Genomic DNA, 13,578 nt, shown 5'->3' on the forward strand with positions numbered 1-13,578 from the left:
TATTTTCAGTTTGAATGCATAAAAAACAAAATAAAGTTTCTGTCAACTGTATGAGAAACGCAAATGTTATTCTGAAGGTAATTGAGATGAGGAGAATTTTCACACCGTATGCTGTGATATTATAAAACACAATTCTGTGAATTCAAACTTGTTATACGTATTTTAATAATATCTATGTATATATCTGCTATAACATTGGTATTATGTTAACGTAACTTAATCCAACAAAGATTTACAAGAAGCTCCCTGGTGTAGAACGCGCAGCCTCGAGTCGAGTCTGGACTTCAGATCCCATCAAAAGGGATTCTATTTCAACTAGAATTTCAATTAGTAATGAAATTAAATTATTTGTTACTTTATTTAAAATTGCCGATCAAAATGAACATTCGTGTTTAGGAATGATTCATTTCATTTTGCTATGAAAAATGAAAATAAGAAATTAGTTTAACACTAGAACTACCGATAGTTAATACCAAGCTATTTATATCAAAACCAGTCAAAATGACTGGTCTTTTAAAAAAATACGTAATAATAGAATATTTTTATATTTATCGATTTATCACTTTCTTACAAAAGAAATTCCATGTTATGTAGTACATTTTTTGTATTATTAATTAATCCATCCGGGATCTCTAAATGAGGGTTGACACATTTATAAAACTCTAGAACCAGTCATTTTGGCTGGTGTGGCGTTTCTATTGTTAACATTTAGCGATCTAGCGATTGATCTGGAATTTTTCTTGTAACTGATATCGTCATATCGAATGATACGCAGTAAAAATTTTAAAAACTTGTGGCAAGCTGTACAAAAAGAGAAAACTGGTTAATTGGGGTTCGATAAACAGATTACAGGACCCTTTTACACTTTGACTGGTATTGGTATAAGTAGCCTTGATACGAAATACATAAAAAACAAAATAAAACTCATTATATTATTCTTTTAGTTATCGTTGCGAAAGTCATTACATCATTGCGGAGAAAAATATAACATGAAGTAGGAATTTTAAAATAAAATTGTAGAACCAGTCAATTTGACTTGTGTGATAGTTCTAGTATTAAATTTCCCATAAACGCATAAGCAGCTGTAGACTATTTACAAACGATGAAAGTCTCTATTGCGTGTACAATAGTGAAAAAATTTGGCAATAAGAACACACGTTCGTACGATGCAAGCACAACGAATGCTCAAGTTTACTTGTCAGTAAGATATTTCAATTTTCCGTGATTTCTAACAAATTCCATTCGCAAATTTTAGATTTTACACGAAATTTGTAGTTCTCAGAGACGAGAAATTCCATCTCCTGGAAGAAAAATTAATTAAATTATTTCGTTTATACTATGCAAATTGAGATTAGGTTGAATTTTAATAACAATAGAGATTTAACTCTCGCGTGACATGGTAGTTAAGTTCCATAAAAACTCCTGACGCATTTAAGTCATTTTGAAGCACGCCACCTCTTGCTCTTCTTCGCTTTCATTCGATGACTCTTTTTCGTATTTCTTTCCAAAACACACGTCAATTTTTATTTAAATAATTTCAAAGGCAATTTTTAATATAATTGCCAACAATAATATATAGATAAGTGACAGAGCGAGATCGCCACTTTGGAATATAAAAATAGAAGCAATATGCCAAGCGTCGCCAAAAATAAATTCTAGAATTACATACTTTAGATGTTGAAATACGACTTCGTATATTAAGACGTAATCTAGTGGCGAATTCCTTCGTTTCTGCTGTCACTGAACTAGCGACATTTCTATTTTAAATTCCAATCGCCACTTACAGGCAGGAGCACCTAACAAGAAAGATTCATCAGCAAACGAAATTTGGGCCCCTTATACACATCGCTTTTTATGGGAATAAATGTAGTTAATTTATTATAATAAATGAAATACATGGTATTAACGTGATACTCATATTATTGAATGGTTACATGCGGGTTGTGTGAGTATGGCAGACAGAGTTTAGACTGGAAGGTCGTCGAGACTTGTGTTGCAGGAATTTATTAATATTTTATATTTATTATACAAATAAACGTCTAATTCTTCATCGTCGATATTTCTACGTTATATGTTTAAACAGAGAAATGTAGTTTTTAAAAATAACGTGAATAATATCATTGTATTATTGCTTATGTTCTAAGATTACATGTTACTTAATATCCTTAAGTATGTTGATTACAATATACTGTCTTTTTATTACGTTGATTACAAAGTACTGTCTTTTTATTCATTGAAATTTCTGAAATCTAATACGATACGTCATTTCAGGAGCTAAAGTTTAATATAGAAATTAAAGATTATATATTAAGAAAGAAGATGGTGTACTGGCGAAAAAACAGAGCACTTTGCAGAAAACTCTGGAAACAGCCAATTCCTTTGTTTTTTCTCTCACTTAACCAACGGCGTTTCTATTTCAAACTGCAATTACCGTTTATCGGCTGCAGCATTTAACAACAAAAATTGATCAGACCGAAATTTGGGTCACTTGGTCTGCATCCATCTCCAGAAGTGAAACTGCAGCGTGTAGCAAAACACTGCTAGAAAGCTTGTTTCTTTAACTTGTCCTTGCAACAAACGTCTATCGCAATTTGAAGGAGCTTAATTAACCACGACGGTGGGATATTATCGCCGATCATAATTTTCACGCGGCAAGTACCAATTTCCCTGTAATGGGTTCGAAACGGTACTAGCAATCCCACCGTCGTCTTTCCTTGCTTATTTAATTGAAAATCACCTGCCCTGCAAAATCACATTTCTCTCTCTTTCGCCTCTTTCCCCCTCTCCCTCTCTTTTTCTCTGTTTGTTCCCTTTTGCACCGTTTCTTCGCAGCGAGTATTGCACAGCAGTTTGATATGGCGCGCACGTTCGTGGAAGCGTGAACTTAGCCGCGAGCACTCGGCGAGATTAAATTTGAAACATTAATAACGCGGCCGAAAATCCCGAAAGAAGGTAGAGGGAAGCTGGTCCCAGGTCCGGGCTTTGAATTACGAAACCTCATTACACGTCCCTTTATCCGCCGCGCCTTAAAAATTCCATCGTCGTTCGCGAGTTCTCGTTTAATACGAGGAAAAGAAATTGAAAGTGATAAAAAGAAAAAAAAAGAAAAAAAAGAACGGTCGAAAGGAACAGAAAAGAGGCGATCGTTTCGAAAGGGACGCGAAGGAGAGTCGAAGCAAAGAGAGGAGAGAAATTACCGCCACACAGGTGTCGATTAATCGTTCACCAGAGGGCGGGAAAATGACCGATATCGCTTGACTCGGTGCTTACGCGTGCTTCATTTGTCTGTTTCAGCTGCGTCGTATCGCGGTCCCGGCCAGGATGAAGACAAGGACTCGTACGCGGCTAGAATCGCGTTCACGGGCAATTCGCGGATTCTGGGACCGATCTGCATAGTCGTGGGCGCCCTTATGCTCGCCCTCGGCGTGCTGCTTTGCACGCTGACTAGAAGGGCGCGAAGAAGAGAGCGCAGGGTTGGCTTCCATTGCCCTCTCCACGGCGATTTTTACCCTCTGAGTCCTGTTCAGGGTTCCAAGATGCTTGGTAAGTCGACATTCTGTCTGTGCAAAACGATACTTTCCCTTTTCAGGTGCCAGGCCATCGAGCGTCCAACGATGCGTTTTTCCACGATTTTGGCAATATTTGCTGTTTGGTAAACACACATTCGACGGTGAGACGTTGTTAATTATTCAAACATACACAGGCTTTTTAGTCTTCTGCAATTTGCACCTGTTTTCGTCTTCCAGCGGCGCGTTTTTCAGTCAGGTTCTACACGTTTCATCTCTACCTCCGAACGATAGGAAATTTAATACAGAGTGCCTCGAAATCACGGTATAAGCGGTTGCCTGATGATTCTGCACGCAAAAATTGGTAGAAAAAGAAGAATAACATTGTTTCCTTTAACTTCTTGATTTTTGTACGGGGCTGTTTCTCCGTACGGCAGAGTTTGACGCGAAAACGATACAGCACTGCAATATGTGACGGATGATGCTGTTCTCTACGCAAGAACATTGGAAGGAAGTTTTTGATAATTAAATTATAATTTTTCTTAAAGGTATGATGCATATAACTTTAATGACTTACTTTAATAATTAATAATACAGTTGGGGGTGATATGTTTTAAAGCGCTGTACGACACATAGACCCAGGTCACAATTTTTACACTCATAGCGCGATAGTGCTTTTCAAATTGCTCTTCGTTTTCTATTTTGAAGCTACATTTTGAGGTTGAAAATTCCAAAAAATTGTAAGGATACGGATTGGCGTGTTGAAAAGAGCATCTAACAATGGTATATTTATTTTAACGGAAAGCAACAATTGGTATCAAAAACAAAGACTATATATTCTTCCTGTATATTGTTAACACTATTATAACACTGTTATTGCGAGGGCAAAAGAAGTGTGAAGCAAGACAAATGAAAAAGTTAGTTTACTTCAAACGGTGAGCGAATGAGTAAGTAAAGTGAGCCACTATAGTGGCGCGTCGTACCTAAGAAATTAAGGCTTCGTTTTCAAGAAAAATCGGTTTGAAGGTCCGCCAGGTATCCGTGTGATTTAATTGTAGGTTTCCAGTTACCCGAGTTCTCTTTCCCCTTCTGTCGATATTTATCAACGTGAACAGTGTCACGGTTTGCTTCCTATCGTTGCTGTTATCTTATTTCCGCACTGTCCGCGTTTGGAATGCTTTCATAAATAAGGACAAGGGTATTACTTTTTGTAAATCATTTTATTTACGTAACAAGTCGACCGTGTTGCTGTACACATAACTCTGCTTATCTTATTAAATTATATATAATTATATTATATGGAAACTTACAATTAGCACACGGCTATCTGACGGATAGCTTCCAGCTAATTTCTCTGGAAAACAAAGCTTCAAAGGGAAAAATGTTATTCTTCTTCTCCGACTATTTTTTGTCTGTAAAATCACCAACCGAACGTTTGTAGCATAATTTCGCAGACACCCTGTATACTTGGAGTCGAGTAGTATATAAATGTTATAATAAATAGAGTAGTAACCGCAGTATAGCTATCATTTGGAATAAACATGTTTTAAACGAACGTTCGTAGTATAATTATAATAAAACTTTACTCTCTGATAAAACTGAGACTTCGTACGGAGATTGAAGTTATATAATACACAAGTCCCTGACGTTTTAGAAACATTTTGCGCATAAAATACAAATCTCGGAAATGCCTGATCTCGAGTTTTAAATTATCTTCAGTACTGGTGATTGCTACATTACGAAGCGGAAAATGTTGATGTCTAGAATTGCAGAAAATATTCGAGCGTAATTAGCTACATATGCCTGTGGTGGATTAACAGAGAAGATTATAAAAACCTGATGGCCTGATTAAATTACATCACCTATCGAAAGTTTTGCCAGCATACGTCATTCGCCGCCACTTACCCAACAAATTTTCCAACACGTGATAGTTTAACTAACAATGTATGATAACTGTTTACTTGGGCTACATGTAATAAGTTAAAATTAGAAACAGAATCGCAGCAAGGACTGGAAGATTTCTATTTAATGCCAAAGCAAAGAACTTTTCACGTGCGTTAATTTTCAGTTGATCGGACGTTGTCATTGAATATTAATGGACTGTAACGAATGAAACGTAAAACGCGCAATGTAAAGTACGTAACGAATTTTTGCAGGAAACCGTAGAAAATTTCCAAGCAATTTCAAACAGTAGAATTTTCTTTCAATCACTTTTTAATTACTAGGTTGTATAATAAAGTTGAAGAATATTGTAAAGTATTATAAATATAACTGCGATGAACATACGAATAATATGGGTCAATATCGTTTATAATTACATATTATTTAATAAAAGCAATGAACAAAAAAATTATGAGCGTTTCATAAAAGAATCGTTTCTGAATCTAACGCAGCAGAGATTGTTACACTTTCGTTCAAAAATTTATCGGAATATTCTCTGCGCTATAAATATTGAAATATCAACTGTTTTAATGTTTAGAAATTTTCTTCGCGTGTGATTGTTAAATAATTTAAAAAATGCAGAAACACGTGTATCCCACATTTCTTGATATAAAGTTTTGAAATGACCGTGTCCATTCACAAAGAATATTAAAGCAAAATAGTATATGCTTCGTAGTATATATATGTATATAGTATGCTTCATAGTATAGTAGTATATATTCTAACAATAAAATTGTTAGACAAACGTGGGGAATTATTTTAACCTAAGTAACTTAATACAGAGAAGTAAATAAATCGTTGTGAATTATTGGTTCTTAACGAGTTCAATTTCGAAGTCAAGTAGAACAAAATGAAATTATCTTCGTTTATCCGACTTTCAAATCAACTCTTAAATTTACTAGACCTTAATATTTTCACGTAACTCGACTCTCATTGAGCAAGACAATTTTCGCAAATTAAATTGAATTTCCATTAAACTCGCAATATCGAGAATTCATTTTATAGAAAGATGGAAATAAATTCCACACGTCATTATAAAATAATACTACGATGATCTTGGTTTTCGTACGGTGTATCAGAAAAATGTTCTATTCCTCGGCTCCAAATATGAGAATTTACGCTCCACTGTTCACTCATTGTCGAGCAACGAGGCTGATCAAAGTTTAGCTCTACAGTTTACAGTATAACACACACGCGTGGAACGTTTCTGCTCCGAGCAGAAACATTAAACCTATATTCCTTTTATACTTTGCAGTTCCATTGCTATTCGATGAACGTCCGAGGAAACAGAAAAATTTTCCGCCTGAGTCGTGGTCCCACGTACATATCTGCCATTATTATTTAGCGCTATTCCGTATACTCTACATTTGTTTTGAATTTGCGTAGCAAACATCAAATTCGAATAATCTTTCCTACCAGTCGTAGAGCAAAGTTCAGAAGAAAATAACGGTAATGTTATGTTATGTCTATTAGCCATCAACCAGCCCTCACTTTTCCAAGTTATCACTTGGTGTCAGATTGACATGGCAAAAAATCATCACAGATTAATATTCCAAGATTAGATTCGCGTCATTGGCGAGTAACAAATGAACGTGCTGATCGTATTTATCGCAATGCATCGTTCCACGTTGCTGAAAAGTAATAAAATATTGTTGATAGTAACATAGTCACGTTACTATGTGTAGGGACCACTTACTTTCACATTTTCGTTTAGCCAGACTTAATTAAATTGACAGAAACTTTTGCTGTTCCGTAAAATAATACACGTCGATATTCAGTTTGAAGATTAATATAAATAGTTTGAAGATTTGACTACATTATCGTATGTTTAAACTATGTTCAAAATTGAATATCGACGTGCGTGTACAGGGTAGCGAAATCTTCTCTTAATTTCATTGAATCCCGCTAAACGTGAAAAAAGAATTTCAGATGTAAAAAATAACAGGTTTCTACACGTAGTAGCAAATAGTGTAAATATTTGATTTACTATTTCATGTTTAGAGTATGCCTAAAGTAAAATATCGACGTACATTTATAGAAGAGCAACACTTTCTCTTAATGTAATTGTATCTCACTAAATGGGAATGTGAAAATAAACGCTTCCTACACATAGTATACGCGTAGTTATCAACGTTTGGACATAGTCTAAATAGTCAAAATATTTAGACATAGTATACAATAATTTTTTGTCATACGAATTGCAAGAATAAATTCTCACTATTGATATGATTTTTTTGATACAGATACGAGTTCCATATTTTCAAATGTTTTATTATCGATATTGTTTCTGCAAAAATTATATTCGTAAAAATTACGATCTAAATAATGGAGCTATGTACAAATTCGTAAACATTGTAAAATATTCTTTTAGAAAATATATTTGCCAGCAATACGATCTGTCTGTAATAAATTTCGTTAAAATCGTGCAATAATAATGGTAAGTTGAAATTCAGCGGATTAATTTACGACTGATCGCGTTACTACTAATACTTCATTATCACATTATATAATCACATTATTCATTATATAATCACAGTTACATGATTCATAATTATTTTTCATAACCATAATTATTGTTTCAGTAGATTATATAAATTTGCATGAGGGAAAGGAATAGCAACAAATATCAATTTATAGAGAAATTCCAAAGAAACACACCTTAACAATACAAATACCCGAGACATCAATCACAAATTAAATTCTTATACCCGATCGATCATCAATAAAATACCAATCGCTAAAATCTACTCTTCAGTTTCTTAGAACACACGCCTCTGTAAGTATAAAATATAAAATACAAAGTAGAAAATTTGTTCTTATTTCGCCATTTAATTTTCCATTCGCCAACATCTTAGAAATACTCGATATAAATCGATCGCGATTAAAGGCAAAGGACAGTTAATGAAACGACGAAATCTGGAAGTTGCAGCAATCGAACAAGTTCGAACGTTCCTCGAAGGCATTTTACAGTTTTCCGGCTCGGAGAACGCCGGTTCGACCTGTCTTAGGAAGCCTATCGGAAACGTTAGTTTATCACGGCGTGTTCCAGTTCGTGTCAATTGCTCTAAATTCAGGACGAGGCTGGATCAGGGCTAGGGTAGCTAACTGGATTGTAGGAATTCAGGCTAATACGAGTCTATCAAATTATTCCGTTGGCCAGTCGCACGCGTTGCGACTCCTGCAGCATCTTGTCGTCGGCTTTAACCCGACAATTTTCATCTGGGGGTCTCTGCTCTATGTGTTCCTGCGGTGTTGACGTAGCGCGTTCGCTTCTGTGTACAAATATTCTGGCGAAAGAGTCGACTCTGGTTTTATAAAGTAGGATTTAAAAAGTGTCAGATAAATCTTTCTTAGTGTTTAAACCAGCTTTGATATATTTCGAGGTGGATGTTTTCTTAAACAGCAATTCCGGTGATTTATAACGTGGATTTAAGTATACACCGGGCTTGTACGAAGACATACAGTGACAAATAAAAGTTAGATTGCAGAAATAAAGATAATTAAGTACACTATTGGTGATTAATTGGCTATAGATGCAGTGCTGTGAATAATTTTGCACTTGAACACATTCCCTTAGCATTATTTTTTCCACATCTTCAAGAAACCACCGATCGTGTTTTGATATGTTTGTTGAAATAAAAGATAAAAGACAATTTTTCAACGAGACAATGCTCCTATTCATCTTGTCACCGCTACAAAAAAGTGGTTTCAAGATTTTCGAATGGAATCATCACCGTGACCAACTTTGTGTCCTGATCTGAACTCGATCGAGAACCTGTGAGAAACGAAGATTTAAATAAATTAGTGGATAGTGTACCTAACAGAGTAATAGAAATAATCAAAGACAACATGTTTTCTCACAGCGAAAAACAATTTTAAGAGAAATTTTCATTGTTTGTAGACTTGAAGAGAACACGATTTTCGTTTGTTGTATCTTCATTTTTGTTTTACGTTACAATGTGAAATAATATTAACGACTTGCTCAATTTTTCTTTTAATATTATGAAACATCTAAAAATACATTTGAATTTATAATTATTCACAGCACTGTATATTAAATGTACATGACGCAATTGAAGTTATATAAATTTGCAAAATTCTGTACAATATGTATAAGATGCAATAATAATAATAACAAGACTGAGATAATAGTAAGAATAATAGAATTTCAAACAAAGATGCTAGAATCTGCGATGATATTATTTTATTGGAATCTTTCGCACGGCGTGTATTTTTTTTTATTTAATATTTCACATTCACAATTTGTCCAATTTGGACATTTGGTAGAATTTTTTAGCTGTTTGTTTATCATGTAGGTGGCTACCCCCAATGGGATACAATCTTCGTGTTTATTAGGATATATCTTTTATGTGCGGCGTGTTGAATACGCCAGAAACAGACAATAATGTGAAATGTGAAATGTGAAATCTGAAAACGATTAGATCTTGCTAAATTATTCACTGTCGTCGCTATATTTAACCGAGTTCATCGAACCTATACGTAGTACATACATCGGGGACGTGCTTCAAATACAAAGAAGGTTTCAGCTCATATCCGAAAGGCATGTGTAATAGAAAATTAATTTTCCAATAAAGTCTTCCGATAAAAGCGTCGAACGAAAGAGCGCGAATCCATCGTAAAAAAGATATACAATTTCCGTATGTAAGTAATAAAAATGTAACTGAAACGTAAACCTCACTTAGAGGAACGCTACCATTCGATATTAATTCAAATATTTGTAACAGCAGCAAAAATCGTTTACCACACTTTTCATCGAAATTCTTTGCATCTGGAAGATTTTGTAAAACGCTTAAAAAACGGAGCGACGTTCAAGATTAAATTATTTTCAACGAAAAAAAGTGCGACACCACCGAAGAAATGCAAAGGCCTCGACCCAGCGTCTGAATGTAGGTCAGCTGTAAACTTGAAGTTGCGACTGTAAATTTCTTAAGCTCGCCGAATCGTAAAGAGAAGCGGCATTAAATATTCGTAGGCCAGACACAGTCGGTGCGGTTTAAAAATTTGAAAAGCTCGGCGAACGGAATATAAACGGCAGGTGAGAGAACGAATTTCTCGGGAATTTGTTATGTCGGCCGTCAATTTCGGCTGCAATACGCGTGTAACCGTCGTTGATGCTGCGGAGCGTGGAAAATAAAAAGAAAAATGCTTTGGAAAACATCAATTTATCAAGACACGCGGCCGAAGTGCTGCTTTTGACGTGGCCGCTCCCGTTGAATTTTCGACGTGCGGTGAAACATGAAGTTTCCAGGCTGCACGTTGTTTAGGAAACTGAATATCATGAGACTCGTTTTCGCGCCCAAGTGGCTAGTTTCTCGAAAGCCACGTGTGATTGACGTTTTGATATTTCGCTGAGATTGCACCTTTCATTTCACTTCTTTCGTATCGTATCGAAGACACATGACGTTTCTCAGTTTCACGCGAGATTCAATTGGTTTTCTTTGCGATACGCGGGATTACGTTTTTTAAAAGACATAGCGACAGCGGAACTTTATCTTCGATACGCACGCTTGTTTCTTGTTAGTACGTTCGGAAGAATGTCGTAGAAATGACATGTCGTATGACGATGATATTGATATTATTAAATCATTTTTCTGTTGCAATCAACTAGATGGACGATAAAAATAACGTACGTGAAAATTCTTGGCGAATGGCTACGAGAAGATTCTGGTCTTCTACAATTTCCACAATTTATTTTCGTTCTTCCAATACGATACATCATTGATAGAGAAAAATGAAATATTTTTACTGTTGAAGGTATTGAGTTAATTGATACAGAAATATGAGCAATTGTTGTTGGTACCAAAGTTATCGAATTAATCAATAGAGAAACGCGAGACAAATGGGTAATGATACATCATTGATAGAGAAAAATGAAATATTTTTACTGTTGAAGGTATTGAGTTAATTGATACAGAAATATGAGCAATTGTTGTTGGTACCAAAGTTATCGAATTAATCAATAGAGAAACGCGAGACAAATGGGTATGAAACCCATTTTGTTCTTTTATGTTTGCAGAATATATTTTCATTCCTCGAATATGATACATTATCGATAGAGGAAGATGAAATATTTTTACTGTTGAAGGTATTGAGTTAATTGATACAGAAATATGAGCAATTGTTGTTAGTACCAAAGTTATCGAATTAATCAATAGAGAAACGCGAGACAAATGGCTATGAAACCCATTTTGTTCTTTTATGTTTGCAGAATATATTTTCATTCCTCGAATATGATACATCATCGATAGAGGAAGATGAAATATTTTTACTGTTGAAGGTATTGAGTTAATTGATACAGAAATATAAGGAATTGTCGTTGTTCGCATCAAAGTTATTGAATTAATAAATAGAGAAATATGAGATATTGTTACTAACATTGAATAGTTAACTGTAACAGAGATACGAGTAATTATTGTTATCATCAAGGTTATTGAATGAATTACTAGAGAAATATGAGACATTGCGGTTGACATTAAATGGTTACTTAATACAGAAATATGAGAAATTATTCTTATTAGCAATGTTGAATTAATCAATAGAGAAATATGACACATTACTACTACCATTGAAATTATCAAATTATTTAAATCAATTATGTCAATCAAATTTAATTTCCCAATACAGTATATACACGTACAATAAAAAATGTAAAAAAGACTAGCGATTAGGAGAAACATTAAACAAATCGTTGAAACTGTTACGTAAAACTATCGGATAACGGAGAATTATGTAATAAAACCAAAGTAAGCTAGTTCTTCTATTCTTCCGTTCGCTGTGTTGCAAGCTGGTCACGTTTTCGATAAATAGAATTTCGCGGTCTTGATGGATTTCTCATGATAGAACGCGAACGGTTAAAAAAAAAAAAAAAAGAAGAAAAGGAATTCTATATTCACAGGTTGGTGAAGTAGGTGCTTGTACAAAGCATGAGTTACAGCGGGCAGATTGCAATGCCAGTGTTAGAGGTCGCACGTGTTCTCCCCTGTGCGCCCACCCAGACAATTTATCTAAATTGTACAGCTCCGGATTCGGTTTCTCACTGCGTGATCGTATCCTCTCGACGAGAATCCGCACCGTAAACGTTTAACTGTGATTTATTAGGATCGAAGGTCGAATGTTTCTTCCTCGAAATCGTTCAATCAAGAGTTACGCGTGATAGCAGGTCTATGAACTTTCTCACAGAAATCGCTGATGTATGTAGCTATTAATCTCTGATAACATGCGCACGTTGCACACGTGTAACATATTTCTTTGCATTTGAGATATTTCTGTGGAATATACGGCTCGACAAATTTAAGCAAAACGCTGCATTGATATATATGTCGGGTTATGATTGGAATTTTGGGCGCGTAACAACTCTTCACGTGAATTAGCCATCCTTTCACAAAGCCGAGATTATATTTACACGTATATACAAGACTATCACAAAGCTTAACAAATAATAAGTCTAATGAATACTAAGTTTGACGAATAATAAAGTTAGTGAATAATAAACTGTACGAATAATAAGTTTAACAAATAATAAGTCTAATGAATAATAAGTTTAACGAATAGTAAGTTTAATGAATAGTATGATTTACGAATAATAAGTTTAATGAACGCTATTAACAATGTTTTTGGGTTCAAACGAATCCACGGTCAACGGGATAACTCTTTACTAAGCGTAAACTAATCTTAGGCACAGAAATACGATTGTTGAAAATGCTCGTTGTGTCACTCTCCAAGGCGATCGCACGAATGCCAACCTCGTGGAGATTTTTCTCGCTGTACGATTGCATTTGTTTTCTATACTCGTTTGGAGCATCGAGAAGGTTCCAAACGCCGTTGCTAGGCAGTTTCTGCCTGGAGTTTGATACACACTCGTTGGAAGCATCGAGAAAGTTCCAAACGCCATTGCTAGGCAGTTTCTGCCTGGAGTTTGATTATTAATACAATGTATGTCCCATTGTATCGGCACCTCCGAGGCAACATCACACGTAGCTAGGCCCGCTCCCGAGGCCGCATGCCGCCACAACCACATTTCTCGGAAAACCCATACAACCACTCCAGACCTTCGTTAGGCAAAACGTCCATCCCGTGACCATGGCTACGTTCGGCGACCAATTGTCACCTC

At 35.3% G+C, this 13,578-nt stretch overlaps 1 protein-coding gene across 4 annotated transcripts in view; it reads left to right on the forward strand.

Annotated features, from left to right (window-relative positions):
* Positions 1-13,578, forward strand: part of LOC117242933 — a 213,283-nt gene that overhangs the window by 95,541 nt on the left and 104,164 nt on the right. For all 4 annotated transcript variants that reach the window (XM_033509997.1, XM_033509996.1, XM_033510000.1 and 1 more), the window contains exon 3: positions 3,295-3,543. In XM_033509997.1, the coding sequence (XP_033365888.1) occupies positions 3,295-3,543 (249 nt within the window). The remainder of the gene's footprint in view (positions 1-3,294; positions 3,544-13,578) is intronic.

This window comes from Bombus vosnesenskii, unplaced genomic scaffold, assembly GCF_011952255.1.
Source record: "Bombus vosnesenskii isolate JDL3184/JDL3185 unplaced genomic scaffold, Bvos_JDL3184-5_v1.1 scf7180000016281, whole genome shotgun sequence".
Classification (NCBI taxonomy): Eukaryota; Metazoa; Arthropoda; class Insecta; order Hymenoptera; family Apidae; genus Bombus; species Bombus vosnesenskii.